General features: G+C 36.4%; 1 protein-coding gene and 2 long non-coding RNA genes across 3 annotated transcripts; 1 reads left to right on the forward strand and 2 right to left on the reverse strand.

Moving 5' to 3' along the window:
- The first annotated feature begins 1,191 nt into the window (after window positions 1–1,191).
- Window positions 1,192–3,947, forward strand: LOC136284071 (uncharacterized). Its single transcript, XR_010719068.1, has 3 exons — window positions 1,192–1,284; window positions 1,931–1,992; window positions 3,583–3,947. It is a non-coding gene; the product is annotated as an uncharacterized lncRNA (long non-coding RNA).
- A 427-nt stretch (window positions 3,948–4,374) lies between these two features.
- LOC131781466 (uncharacterized) lies at window positions 4,375–9,125 on the reverse strand. The gene is made up of 4 exons (XR_010715740.1): window positions 8,713–9,125; window positions 7,869–7,947; window positions 6,197–6,251; window positions 4,375–4,893 (listed from the first exon to the last, which is right to left on the reverse strand). It is a non-coding gene; the product is annotated as an uncharacterized lncRNA (long non-coding RNA).
- A 641-nt stretch (window positions 9,126–9,766) lies between these two features.
- LOC131781485 (uncharacterized) lies at window positions 9,767–14,598 on the reverse strand. The gene is made up of 3 exons (XM_059098151.2): window positions 14,503–14,598; window positions 13,069–13,364; window positions 9,767–12,226 (listed from the first exon to the last, which is right to left on the reverse strand). Exons 2-3 carry the CDS (start codon window positions 13,279–13,281, stop codon window positions 11,453–11,455), a joined length of 987 nt encoding a protein of 328 aa, XP_058954134.2. The 5' UTR covers window positions 13,282–13,364; window positions 14,503–14,598; the 3' UTR covers window positions 9,767–11,452.
- Between the last annotated feature and the right edge of the window lie 400 nt (window positions 14,599–14,998).

Consider the following 14,998-nt stretch of genomic DNA (forward strand, 5'->3'; position numbering starts at 1 on the left):
AATGGGGAATCAGAATTTTTTCTTTATCCCAAGCTCGTGACAAGATGTAAAAAACATCTCCTACTTCTTTACCTACCTCAAACTTACCATCTTCCCTATTCTATATACAAGATAATGAGAGTGATAAAGACCTGTTAACCTTTTAATCCCCAAATTGAGGGGTATCTATTTCCTCCTTATAATATCACAGTTGAATCACGCATTAGGTTCCAATAACAAATGTTATTAACAGTGTGGAGAATATGCATACTGAGGTGAGGAATGTAGAGGTTTAAGTAGAGAATGTTACATTGTTACGATACGAAATTCTCTGCACGTAACTCAGTTAGTTTGCGTGGAGAACTATTTTCTCTTGGATCATCCTCTAGCTCAAGCGCACAAGCCGGAAATTGAACGCATGGGATAGATGGGGTAAGGTGGAAGAAGAGCAACTGCCCACCTACCCCTCCCCTAACCCAATAACAGTCAATTGATGACAAGTTAGGGTTAATGTTGGGTTAGGGGAGGGGTAGGTGGGTAGTTGCCCAGATACTGATATTGATCCCATGACTGTTACACAAAGCAAAGGTAAGAGATTTAAATGATTGTGCCTGCTCAAATAAATCTTTCCGCCCTCCCCTTACACACGGTTTGTTCCACGGCTTCGACAGACTATCCCTGCTTTACTTTTCATTGTGTATGATTGCGTTCCCCTGGCTTGGACCAGACTAGGAGAAACAGCTGGCAAAGAAGTGTGATCGTCTATATTATTAATGTCGGCAGATACTTAGTTTCATTCTTGTTAGCTGTTCTGTTACCCGTCAATCGCTGCAGTTTTCACTAAGATACCTCTCCACATACTCCATTTGTTTTTCTCTTATTCTTGCCAAATCTCTTTCTTTCACGATACTTTTGGGCCCGTCATCCGTCGCCCCTCTGAAAATAACTCTCCCTCCAAAGTGTATGCTAAAAAGATACAGAATGTATCTATTATTAAATATGAAAGCTTTTGAAATAATGAAGCCTCGCCATGGAAATTCACACCACCCTCGTTCTGAGGTTTTTTTTTTTTCGAGTCCTAATTTGCACGTGTTTCGCATCTCATTAACGTTTTACGGTTTCACGTGGTATGAGCTGTTTCTCTACTTGAAGGAATAATTCACTCGCCAGCTTATCGATTTTAACGTTTATGCCGTTGCCTGGAATAGTCGAGAAACTGCTGGTGTTTGCAAACTTGACATGGACCAAGCTGCAAGTTGCAGCTCGCTGCATAGTTTTAAAGTTTTTTTCTCAACAGAGCTACAGGTAAGAGTAAGAGAAAGTTCAACTTGTGAATAAGGTGCTGTAAGCTGAGCTATGAATCCTGCATTATGGGTCAAATGCCTTAAAATTTTCATTTACAAGTAGGTTAATGCCATACAAATTGCCAATGAACAGTTTCGGGAACAAATTTATCTATTAATTATGCGAATCTGCTAAGGGATTGAGAGAAATTCTTCGCCTGACGGTAAATTCTAACCCGAATGAGAGCTCGCTTTGAAACGAAAATCTGAAAGCCTTCTTTCGCCAACGAAGCGTCAAAGATTTATAAAATAAACGTGTTAAAAAGACAGAAAATATATCAGAAGTGCTTTTTTGAGTGATGTATTGCTGATTAAACAGCAAATGAAAGGAATTGCTTTGACCTTTCCCCTCTCGAGATTTCATTAGTAATTCTCCTTACAGTCTGTCATACAATTCTTTTGGTGTTACTTTGGAGAATTTGGTATCGGATCAACTAACAATCCCTTAATTGGTATTTTCCTACATTCTCAACACTTGTCTGCTTGGTATTGTATCGATATTGTAAGGAGAAATTCTGCCTTGGTCACACATGGGATTCAAAGGGTTAACTATTCTGACGCGGTATACGGTACCACAGTCGTTAAGACTTTAATTTTTGTTTCTCTAGTTGAACTCGGTGCTGTGTATGAAATATTCAAGTAAGACAAAGAAACACGCCGAGGACACGAGGTACGCTTCATAATAAGGCTTGTTTAAAATAGATGCCTAGGGTGTGTATGTGTCTGCTACTTTCAGTACCATGTGTTTTGTAGGCATACAATTCGTGTTCATCAATTAATAATGTAAATGTAAAAATTACGCTCCTCTGATTGGCTGAAAACGAGTGCATTTTCATGTAACACGAGTGCAAAGTTGTAACACGAATGCAAATTACAAATATAGCGCGCGCTCAAAATCGATCGTGACTTTCTGTGATGGTTTTTTCACGCAAATTATTAATAAGTAATTACATGATGTCTAATGCAATTTGTTGTAAATAAGCAAGTGTAAAACTTTTAAAAGCTACAATTTTGTTGTCTTTGACAAATTTACGCGTGCTTATTAACAACAAACTGCACTCAAAATCATGTTATTACCTGTACTTATCAGTCATGCTACCAAATTATTTTGCCAGTTTTAGCTACCGCTACCGTGATGACCCTTGGTAAATTCTACCATTTGAGAAGGAAGTCCATTGTTAATTTGAAATTAGACAATGTGCAAATTATTTTTCACGCGCATTTTGATGTGGAACTATGTCGCCAACAAAAAATGATCGGAATGTCAGGAAACTTTTTGGCGCGTGTGCACCACGGAGAAACAATTTTACATCTTATTAAGTTAACGTTTTCTTCATCGAAAAATTTCAAGTAGGTCTCCTTATCGTTTGTATATAATGGAAAAATATTTTGCGATGGGAAAATATATTATTGAAAATCATTTTTGACAGATTCTGAAAAGCGTTTCAAAAAGAACAGTTTTGCACAGCCCATGTTTCATTATGCATACAATTCTTGGATAAAGAAAACAACGGCGAAAGCAATAGATTGTCTTGGGACTAAGGCTTTGTTTTAAAATGGTTTGAGGTTATAAGGAGCTGTTTCCAATGCATCATGATTAAGGTGGCCTAGTGTGAAAACCATCGTCTTGGTAAAGACTCAAAGTTGTGTAATACATTAACCTACAAGATGATCAACATCAAATTTCTCCATAAAAGTATAAGTACGTCGTCAAAAACAGCAGTTTGGTAGGACAAAGGGGAGAATTTCCCTATAACCCTATACTTCTCTCAAACAAAATAATTTTGTTTTATCATCTAAATTGACGATGTAAACTGACCTCCCAAAAGAGTTTCTAAAGTTCCAAAGGTATGACATTGTTTTCTTTATCCAACAACTGTATGCATCATGAAGTATGGGGCTGCCACACGAAGTCTTACAAAAATTAATTTCTCATCTAGAAGATTTGAACTCGATACGGAATCGAGTTCCGAAATATCTCCATATAATCCCATACTACATGAGCTCCCTTAACTTAGCTCAACGCAATATGCGCAAACTACCTAGGGGATCACAAGCATTGATTTCAGTTTGTTGTATCGCGCTATACCGTTGAAGAAAAACAACACGCAACACACAGAGGAGTTAAATTAATTTAGTAAAAACTCTCTGGTTAAACTGATTACGGACACTCGTATTCCTTCTACTCTATCAACCATTGATATCCTAACCCAGTTAAATTGTTTCCTTTCTTAACATGTTCGTCTTCGTCACCTTTCAGCTTTTGAATGTGGACTACAGTACGGAGGAAAAGATTGAGCTGAAGAGAACTTAGTTGATGGAAGAGGGACAATTGTAAAATTGATTTGTGAGGTACTAGCTGTAAATGTGCACCACTAAAAACGGTTTCAGTATGAATTTAAAAATTTCTCAGAAGCATGTTCAGAATTTCCAGTCGTCAACATAAAGAAAACACTAGTCAAAGCCTAGTTTAAAACTTAGGTTCGATAGGACACAGTCGTCAAGGTGAGGGGTAATATTTGTTATTTTACCAGTTCAAGATGCTGAGGCCTCAAGTTGAGTTAAGCTGATCCGATTTTTTTAAATTTTGAAAATCCAAATTATACTATGGTGCTAAGAGGGACACTAAAATAGTTTTTTTCAATAATATAGTTCCAAATTTGTTTTGGTGATCCTCACCTGTGACGTTCTTTTGTAATAGCAGTGATCCTCTAATTTGTCTCATTGAGTAAAAACTTCTAATTTTGCTCGTTTTCAATAAGATAGTCTCTGGAAAGGAATTTTTTTTATAGTTATTGTGAGTAATGAATCAACTTTAATGTTACAAATTTATCCTTGACAAGTTAGTTTGTAAATCATCAATTTTATTATCTTAATGTTGAAAAACTTTTTACTTGCATTTTGAAAATAAACTTACAAAAAGAAATAATTTTTTAGTTACTTTATTGTCTCTTTCTTCTTTCTTTGTATTTAACTGAGCGCACAAGTAATCTAAAAAAAAAATTGCGCTTTTGAAAGGGCCTGGTAACTGGTCAAAATATAGGCTCTCTCTTTTACTTTTTTTCGCGTATGGAGGGTTGCCCGGGGGAAAAAAATTTCTACGGATTTGAACGGGAGCTAGTATTAAAACAAAATATATACTTTACTTTTGATGGGAAGAAATAAACTGCACAATGCAGGATTTTTCCCGCCAAAAGACTCGGTATATTTTCTGATCAACACAAGACACAATTCAAAAGCGCAGACCTTTTTTTTCCAGAGACATTTTTCCCGCCAAAAGACTTAATTTTTTTTCGAAAATTTTTTTCAGTTTTCTGAGCCATTCCAAAAAAAGGTTTCAACTACCGAAGGGATAAATCTTTCCTTTTCCTTCTTGCGAACATGTGGTTTGCCCCCTCAAAAGCGCGAGTTTTTACTCCTACGTAAATATTGCTTTTTTTCTTTTTCTTTCGGCGTGACAAATTTCGTTAACGGATGCCTTTATGCCAGAATTACAATAAACTTTATTTCAAGTAGATAAACTTCCAGAGTATTCTGGGATGATCTTTTCTTTTGGCATTATCTTTGGAACCTGAAACAAAAAAAATGTATGATTTAATGACAATTTTTCCTAGCATACACTGAGCTGTATTAACTGCTGAGCGTTTTGGCAATTTTCTACTTCAACTCTTCATTCACCTTTGTTACGAATTACTTTCTCCCTAAAATTGATTTTTCAGTTTCATGCAGAGACGACAGGAAAATTTTTAAGAGTCAAATAGACCATAAAAACGTAAGGACAAATGAACCAAAATTCAGTTACGACAATTTCAATACTATTTCACCAGACGCACAAATTATTTTGGCACTCCACATCAAGGTGGGCTGGATCATGGGAAAACACAACTCTACACGCCGTTGAAAGTGCAGTGCAAGATCTCTCCCTATTTTAGTTAATCTGAATTATATTCGTTCTCAACTCAAGCGTTGATCTACTGAAAAGCGTTGAGCCTTTACACCCTAACATCAACATTTGTATTCTCCATATTGTTCTCAACGTATTTGCTAAAGTGTTGATAGGGAGAATTTGTTCAACAATCAAAAGCTTGGTGATCATTTCCTTCACTCTCGTGGCCTTAATGTGTGATTCAGGAGTGATATTTTTAGGAGAAATGAAATAGTAATCACTTTCAGTGGTCAAAGAGTGAAAACAGCCATTCAAGGCTTCTGAATAATACAATTTTCGTTTTTGTAACATTTGAAATAAAACACATTTATTGCACCTTGCAGTCTCTTCAATTATTCTGTCTGTTGTATAATCTTATAGTAATTGTAATTCCTGCTTCATAGTTATTTTTTCATGTCTAATTTGGAGCAATCGACCAGCAATTATGACTTTAGTCAGAACTATGACAAAATTCTTGAACGTAATTGGTCATCACCGGTCTGATTTGGGCACTAATTGGACAGTGTACGCCTCATGCTTGTAATTGGACAGTATAATAGGACAGTTAAAAGGGACAGTTAACACGTCCTGCCTATGCAAGTGGACAGAACGCGTCATGTGCGCGCACTGTTGTCTCGCATTTCGCCGAGTTAAATGTTGTATTTTCTATTCTAAGAAAACGTATAACCGACGTCTAGTTTGTATCTCAAAAAATGTCAGTTTTAATTAATTGGTAACAGGACTTCGTGTCGTCCAATTCTGTCTGTAATCATACTCGTAATTAACAAATCGGACTCCCGCTTCTTGGTCGTCCGATTTTGTTAATCACTCATGATTACAGACGGAATTGTGCTCCACTCGGTCCTGTTACCATTATAAATCTTGAGGTTTTAACACAACGAACAGAGCACGAAAATTTCAAAAAGTGCAAAATCTAAAAGCGTCTTACTCTAATTTTATCATTCCCTGCTCTGTTCTTGAGGGTTTCGATGCAATAAGATTATCTAGAGAGGAAAAGTAAAAAGAAAATTGATAAATACATCATAGTTGAAGGGCTTTCGATTGAGTGTCGTAAAACAGAACCAGCATAAATTCAACAGCCAATCATGTCAAGGATAATGTCACGAGGAGCCAATGAGAACTCGAAATAGAAACGATCAAACTGTGAGGCGCGGGAAACGCGGGTGACCAAATCGTGATGGTTTTGGGTTTTGTTTTGATTGGTTGGGAAAGTGGCGCGAGTTTTCTGAACCAATCACATAACAAGTACAGCTAAACCAAAGCAATCTCCGATTACTTTTAACATTCAATTGAAAACAGTGGATTGAATTTCAAAGCGAACTAAAGCTTAAAAGTGTCTTACAACTCAACGCAGAGTTATTTTTTTAATTGGTTTGTCATTTGGGGGAAAATACATCTAATTGTAATAAAGTTGTCATGAAAAAAAGAAAAACAAAAAAGTGAAAAGCAAAAACAAATCTGTGAGCTATTCTAGTCAGAAAATGCATACGAAAGAGTGATGAGGTGGGCGACTGACCTGAGTTTGTTCGAATCAATTGGTCAATGGGTTTAGTGCTGGGAGATTTTTTCCTTTTACTAACTGCACAGTCTTGTTGAATTGAAGAATGTTTTGCAATCTTTCAAGGTCTGTAGGGCAAAATGGGGAGTTTATGTACAAACCTAGCATCATGAATAGCTTCGATTATTAATGATCTGATATGAGAACACTCAAAGCTTTTGGCTAATTCATCAAATTTGATTATCTTACGCAAACATTGGCGGTTAGATCGATCAGTAACACTTTTACGGACGAAAATAATCCTGTGCTTTTTTGATATAAAAGAAATCTCGTTAAATTCTGTGTTTTCACTCAAAAACACTCATGTCCACATCACGAAATGCTCTCTGAGGTAAACCCGGGGAGTGAAGGGGGTGGAAGACTTTGGGACCACTTGTTTTCAGGGGGGGGGAGGAGCGCTGGAGGGGGGTTCAATCGCCATTAGAGAATAAGGACAGACTATAGAAAATCGCCTGTCAATCAACAGCCAATGAGAGGGTAGTCATAAGAATCTTACAGGGCTTCATTTCAATTTGGATTTTTTTATCTTTTCTTTTTTTCTTTTCCTTTTTTCATTTTTTCTTTTTTTCTTTTCCGTTTTTCATTTTTCTTTTTTCTTTTTCGTTTTTCATTTTTTCTCTTTTCTTTTCGTCTTTTTCGTTTTCCATTTTTCTTTTTTCTTTTTCTCTTTTTCGTTTTTCATTTTTTCTTTTTTCTTTTTTTTCTTCCCGCTATGACAACGTTACTGCAATCAGAGATGTTTCAAGTTTGAAAATAATTAGATTAATACTGAATTTCTAAAGATACTGGAAATTAATGACTAGTAGGCTTTATTTGTTAAATTTACGTGAAAAAGATGGTGAGCATTTTTCTCTAATGATTTCATATGTGACAAATAAGTGACTTCTTTGTTTAAAATTTTGAGTTACAGTGTCAATTTTTTCCTTGTACAACATCCCAGCCAAGTAAACCGTTTTTGAGTATGAAAGACTTCTGCGCAAGAAAAATAAGAACTACCTTAGCCAAACTTTTCGTAAAATATTGAAGACGTAGTCAAACTGACCTGTATGTACTGACTGTATCTGCCTCACAATCTTGATTTTGTTTATGATGGGCTGTCTTCTCTCTTCTTACATGGTTACCTTAAAAGCCAACAGAAAAAATTAATTGACGAAAGACAACTGAGGAAAATTTTTAAAGTGTTAATTGTAACGTTTGAATATTTCACAGAAAAAAAATTTGCAAGGAGGCTGGGAAGGAGAGAGAGAGAGACTAGAGCATAAAAATTTTAGGATGAGTACTTACTGAGATGTTTAAAGTTTGGTTTTCAAGACCTCAAGATGAACTGGGACAGTCTAAAGAATGACCATTTAAGATTGAAAACTTTGATTAACAGTTCGGAATATCTTAGATTTTGCGAATACATCTATTCATAACAAGGACAATAATGTCGGAGGACTCCCCAAAATGTCAGCGTCAAACAAATAATGTTTTTAGAGGAAATGATCTAAAAGTGAACCGATTTGTCTATTACCGCTGCTTCCTTCCCTTCCCTCCCTCCCTCCCCCCCCCCCCCCAAGGATAGGAGTTTTTGGTGTTACTGTGCGGCATGTGTCTCTAAATCTTAACCCTTTTCAGACCAAAAGTTGTCATTTTGATATCCGTATATTGTCAAACCTGACCTTAAAAATTAGTATCCGTTTTAAAACTGGCTTTCGTTGAGTAAAATTCTAATTTATTGCACAGGATTGAGTTAATACAAAAATGTTCTGTCCTTAAAAATTCGTGAAGGAAGGGTCGAAGACTCGCTACTGAAATACTACCTTCAGTGAGCTGAAGCTGTCTCAAAACATTAGGAATTGTCGTTAATTTTCATCTGTGCAGGAGAATTAAACTAGATGACTTACATGAGGTAATCGAATACAGGTCTTCCTTTTCTTCGTGGCTTGACTCATTCGGTGCATCTTTGCAGGCTGCAACATTCGTCCGAAGACCGTGACACGATGCAAAAAACCGACTCTCAAGACCACCCAAAATTTTTTGTATCGTTCTCGAGACGCTAAGGCCGTCAAAGACTTGTTCGTCGACGATTTTTCAAACCAAGAACTGCAATTTTAAGCCTAGAAGCAAACCAAGTAACCAAGGAAAGTTCTGAGCTCCACGTGCAAAGGCCTCGACTGAACTAAGATAAATATTAAATGAAAGTAGAACCATATTTGCAATTCAAATTATACATTTGGAGCATGCACCTAACAATAAATATTCAAAATAATACTCAGAGGAGGGGAAGAAGGTGTGACTTCTATCAATCACCCCGGTTCAGTGTTCAGCTTTGTGCCTCTGTGAAGGTTAAATGTTTCAAGACTGTTTTAATTTTGCATGTAAAGGTAAATGGTAACAGGATAGCTTTACCTTGTTTTAAAACTGTTGTTGGTTCCACGTCTTTTTTTTTCCCTTCCTCTTGCCAAATTGTTAATTAGCCTAAGTATGTTTGATGTGGAATTATTAGTGGTTCAAATTTCCGGCCAAGAAATTGCCATCAAGCATGGATTTCTGCGCAACGCTAGTGATAGTCCATGGAGGAAGTGGAGGTGGAGGAGGGGTGGGGACGAGTGAAGTTTGGGTTGCAGAGCATCGACGATACCACCACTGCTCGGAGATGGAAGTTAATACGAATTCCTACGATAAGCTAAAAGTTCTGACACATACAACGGGGCTATACAATAAAGAGATTTGTAAGCTAAAAGAGGAAAGTAAAAACATATGATACCTATCAGGAAGACAATGCAACTCAACTTAAGTGCGAGTGATGCGTTCAATTTATTTTCTAAATCTTAAGACAAGGCGAGTTGCAGGACAATGATTTTGAAAGTACTGTAACTTAGCCATGAGAAACTTAAAATCAACTAGAATTCTGACCATGTTTGGGACAAAATGCCGATCGTATTGCTAGACTGTTGAAGAGAAAATTGTCATAAATCTTTATTTTATTGACCAACCTGAGGCCACGTCTGGCATTTCAAGAAATGATAAGTTGCATATGCACATTGATTTTCGAAAGTGTCAGCGCTGCACAGGTGAAAAGCATATCCTCAACGCTCAAACCCTCTCGAAGACCCCTGGTCCGGAAGGCAACATGTTCAATAGATATAATATTCAATCCTCTCACCCTGTGTAAGACTCTAGTTCTCGAAAAACATATTTGTTCGGAAGAGTACTTCCTTTCATGCGTAAATAAAACGCGGTGCTTTTTACGGAGGGGCGATCTACAAAAAATTGCGTAAAGTTACCTTGAACTCTTGTATAACCAATAAGTAAGTTAATTTTATTGACTGGTTAAATCATGTTTAACAATTCTCTTTCACATATATGCGAAACAATTTTAGCATAGATGAAATTTACTTGGAATATATGTCTTTTTCATTATGTCTTCTCTAATACGGCTACGAAGCTGATAAATCAAAGCAATTGAAAAGTGAGTGGTTTTGAACCCTGTCAAAGACTCACTCACTACCATCTAAGATCCTTAAAATGCTTCTCCTACAAAGGAGTATAGCTTATTTCAGCATTAAAAAACTAAGCAACTGATTTATCAAACGTCATTTTCTCAGCATTGTTTTTTTCAAAAGGATGTGTACAACAATCGAGCCATTTTAAACACTGTCAAAGATGTACTTGATGTTGTTCAAGTCCTCAACCTCTCTGATTTAAAATACATCTCCCACACAGGAGTACAGCTTATATCAAATCACTTTTTTCATAGCATCTTTTATAAAAGGATATGCACTCATCTCCCACACAGGAGTACAGCTTATATCAAAATCACCTTTTTCATAGCATCTTTTACAAAAGGACATGCACAGCAAACAAGTTATTTTAAACTCTGTTGAAGATGAACTCGATGCCGCTTCAAAAACACCTTGCATCAATTTGGATGCAAAATGTATAATTTACTTAATAAAGGAACATTGAAAAGTCCTTCAATTTTTGTCTTATCACCAAACATCGTAAAAATGTAATTATCAATTGAATGTTTTCTGCCCTATCCAGGTTCAAATCAGGCAAGAGATATAAAGGAATTATCAAATATTTGTAAAAAAGATCACCCATCTAATATTAACTCTCCGCGAAAGGGCTTAACCCAAAATAGTGTAAATAGCCTTTTTAATATTTACTGAGAAAAAAAATTAAAATGAATTTCATATTCTTTTCTCAAAAAAATTCCTAGTTGGAAATAAAAAAGACAGCAAAAAGTATTGTTTGCAAAATCCAAAGCTATAGAGGTTTCCACAACTCTCTCCTCGTGGAGCTAATTGAGAATAAAAGTCGAAATTAAAATGAAGATGTGCATCTAAATTTAGAGCTCTATGTCGAGTAGGGAACGAGGCTTTCGTCCGTTAGAGACTTCAGATATGAGTAAATGAGTAATTTTAAACTCAAATTTTCAGACATAAGTTATAAAATCAGATACTTTGATCCAAATGATTAAAAGAAATGACAGTTAAAAGGAAAAAGGAAGACTAACTTTGAAGGTTTTTTTTTTAGAACAGAACTGAATGAAACTACCAATTAAGTCATTCTCCGTATCCGTAACATTTGTAGAAATCATTACCAATGATGCAAAAACTGAGTTTTTTTCCCTCCCTCTTAGGCATTGTTGTGTTTAGGAATAACTTCCAGTGGTGGGGTTTTAAAAAAATCTCGCAAGTCCGCCAGCGTGGCACTGTCAGAGAAGAGATTTCCCAGTGGCATGTTTTCCTCAACCTTCGTCAAGCCTTCGCGAAACAGCGACCCAGGTGCAGGTTGAATTTTTATGGTAGGGTCGGGTTTCTCAACGGACCACTGATAGGCGTCCCCAGGACTATTGGGAGTCGTCTTGAAGAAACCAGCGCGGACTTTCTTTCCATCTTCACCGTGGAAAAGGATAATAACAATTAGGATTGATGGCAAGTAATCCAGGTTGAGAAGTAACTTAAGAAGCTTTGCGTATACCAAGGTCTGGAACTTGAACGGCTTAAAGGCCTCAGTTTGATCAATTTCCTTTTCTTCCTTCACTTTCCACTCAACAATGACGAACCTCTCTTCCTTTTCATCCCAGCCGATTGCATCTGCTTTTCCATTCCAGAAATAAAGCTCGCGCCATTGCTCGCCTTCTTTGAACATGTAACCGCACAAACTAACCTCGCTGCGAAGGAAGCTTACATTGAACTCTTCCTTCAAAAGCTCGATTAATGATGTCGCTGCTCCTGCATTAGGCTTTTCATTCGTCTCAGGTTCCTTAGACTTGGACTGATTTTTTTTTATCCTGTCTGCTAAAAGTTTGCCCAATTCTTTTCCGCGGTTTGTATTCTCACCGGCTCTCTGGAAAGCGGCGTCTTTCAAATCAATGTCCTTATCCTTATGTTTTTGTAGCCCCTCTATCTATGATAAACAAATTTGTGATTTCAAATTACGAATTCGTCAATTTAAACCCTTTTGTCTTTGTGACCGGAACAATTTGTGATCGTCGTTTTCTCATCCACTTCATCATGTCAATTAGATAAGCAGATGATAGCAATTTTTGCAAACGCACGACGTGACATAGCCCATTTAACGGGTAACCTGGAAGAATATAGATTGCTTCCTTTAATGCAGTAATGCCGTTTGTAGTAATTATAAAAATAGAAAAGTTCGACGAAAATGATAAACAGGAACAATACATTCACTTCATTATAATACGCGGGAATATTTTGCAAGTTGCGCGGTATTTTCGCGAACCCCACAGAGTAGAGGAAAAATACGAGCAATGAGCAAAATATCTGCTCGTATTATACGCTGAACCTTTGAATAAGAGAGTTACCATTCCACTCTTATCATTTTTGCGGTCTTATCTGAGCATCGTACCGATCATATAGGGCTCGCGTGAAAAAAGAAAACAACACAAAAGAAACCATTTAAGTTTTCTTGAGGACCAAACAAAATATATTTTAGGCTTTGTTGTTCGTTCCTGAAAGAAATCATGTCTAAAAAAACAAAACGAAATCAAAGATCGCGCGGACCGTTTCTGTCCGTATTTTTGTCCTGATGTGGCAAATTTTACGCTTTTCATTGCCATGGTATGACAAAATGACAGAGTCGTGGAATAATAAGTAGTATCTATTGTCCTCTTTCGAAGGGGAAACCTTACCTCAAAGTTTGGTGAGGCCCTTCTTTGGAAGAAGAATTGATAATATGAGGATTTACAGTATCTTTGTAATTAATTTTGTAATGAACAGAGTACAAACCTGTTTATCAAAGCTTATCACTTTCCAGTTCTTGTCCTTTTTCGAGGGAGACAGGATACGGACAGGAAATGCAGCAGGTGGTTCCTTAGTTCCTTTAACTTTTGTTTTTAAACGTTCCAGTTCATTTTCCAAATCTGTGGCCGTCATTTCACTTCTTTCTTTTTCCAGTTTGCTCTCTTCTTGTCCATTTTTTGTTTCTTCTTCAATGTCCATGTCCGAGATAATATCGTTGTTCTCTCTGGCGCTTTCAAGTTAGTAAAGGTAACAGAGCTATATCGTTCACCAGGTAGAGTTTGCTAGGATTTAAGAAATGAAAAAGCTCGTCTGAAAAAACGCACCCTAATCATGAGAATTGAATGATAAAAATAGAACCGAAAAGCAAAAAAAATCGAAATTGCGCCAACCTGTAAAAGCGGTCGGTCAAAGTTCCAAACGTTTTTCCCCTTGAGCATAGGTAATAACATGATTTCGAGTGCAATTTGGTGTTAATAAGCACGATTAAATTTTTCAAAGACAAAATTGCACGAGCCCGTAGAGCAACTACAATTTGTAGTCTTTGAAAAATTAAAAAGGGACTCTTACAACAAATTGCAAGAGAAACATGGTATTATTTGCTAATGACGTACATGGAAAAACATCACAGAAAGTCAAGACAAACGCGCGCTATTTGTAATTTGCACTCGTGTTAAATGCGAAGTCAATCGTTTTCAGCCAATCAGAAGCGCGTAATTTTTTCATGTACATTATGATGACTGTAATTTTTTCATCCCCATCAAGAGGTCACCGCTGTTAACCCTTTCACTCCCAAGATCTCATAAGTAATTCTTTTTACTGTCTGCCATACAGTTCTTGTGATATTAATTTGGAGAATTTGGTATTGAATCAACTTATAATCCCCTGATTGATATTTTTCTTTATTCTCATTACTTGTCTGCTTGATTTTGTATTTATATTGTAAGGAGAAATTCTATCTTGGTCACTCATAGGAGTTAAAGGAATAAGTTGTTTTTAGTGTCTGCCACTTGTATCATTTTACGGTTACTTGAAGTGCTATCACTCAAATAAAATTAAGAATTATTTTTCACTTAAAACTCGATCCATGGTTTTTGGAAATGAGTTACTCCCACATAAATTATACAGTGAATTTGAAAGAGAGCACTTTGTCATGAAGTTTTGGGGGTAAAGTAGTGCAGTTTAACTGTGTGATCCAAAACAGAATCAGACATTTTTCACGAAACACATAACTAAAATTAGCTCATTGAAAATTAACACACAAATTCTGCGTACGTAATTCTTTAAAGAAAGGACTGATGAAACAAAAAAATCGCGAATCAGAATTTACCCTCATTTTTCACAGAAAACAATTGAAAGTAGCTCGTTAAAGATTGACATAAAAATTATACCTAATTTCTTTAAGAAAGGAATTTAGCATACCTTGACACTGAGTAAAGACTAAACCAAAGTTGAAAAGAGTTGCAATGGCTGAATCTTCTGATCTAAATAGCGTTGTCCAAGGAATCTTGGAGATAACTAACTCGCATTGAAGCTGTTCCTCAGTTTTTATAGAGCTACGAAAGAAAGCCGGCAGTAAGCCAGTTTTCAGAAGATTCCTGTTTACTTTCGTGAAAAGGCCTGTATCTGACGTAACTAGAATTAATCTTCTTTTGTATAAAAAACGCTGACAGTTTTCCTGACTTTGGCTTCCCCTTAGAAAATAGCTTTCAACTGGTGGCAGGCGAGTCAATATCACCAATATCACCCTTAATACGGATAAATATAGGTTTATTTTGATATTAACATATTAACATTGATTTGAGGGGTCCTTCATGAAAAGTTCATGATAATTGACGAGGTTTTGTAGGCACTATCAATCAGTGTAAGCTAACAATAGCTTCAGTTAAAACGTCTTCCGGCTACTTGATAAAATGTT

This window comes from Pocillopora verrucosa, chromosome 11 (genome assembly GCF_036669915.1).
Source record: "Pocillopora verrucosa isolate sample1 chromosome 11, ASM3666991v2, whole genome shotgun sequence".
NCBI classification, from domain to species: Eukaryota; Metazoa; Cnidaria; class Anthozoa; order Scleractinia; family Pocilloporidae; genus Pocillopora; species Pocillopora verrucosa.

What these genes read in the sequence shown, in the direction of transcription:
- LOC131781485 (XM_059098151.2), bottom strand. Translation starts at nt 13,281, where the DNA reads ATGGACATTGAAGAAGAAACAAAAAATGGACAAGAAGAGAGCAAACTG. An exon ending in TGATAAGCTTTGATAAACAG is followed by an intron (nt 12,227 to 13,068) that starts GTTTGTACTCTG and finishes TGTTTATCATAG; the next exon opens with ATAGAGGGGCTACAAAAACA.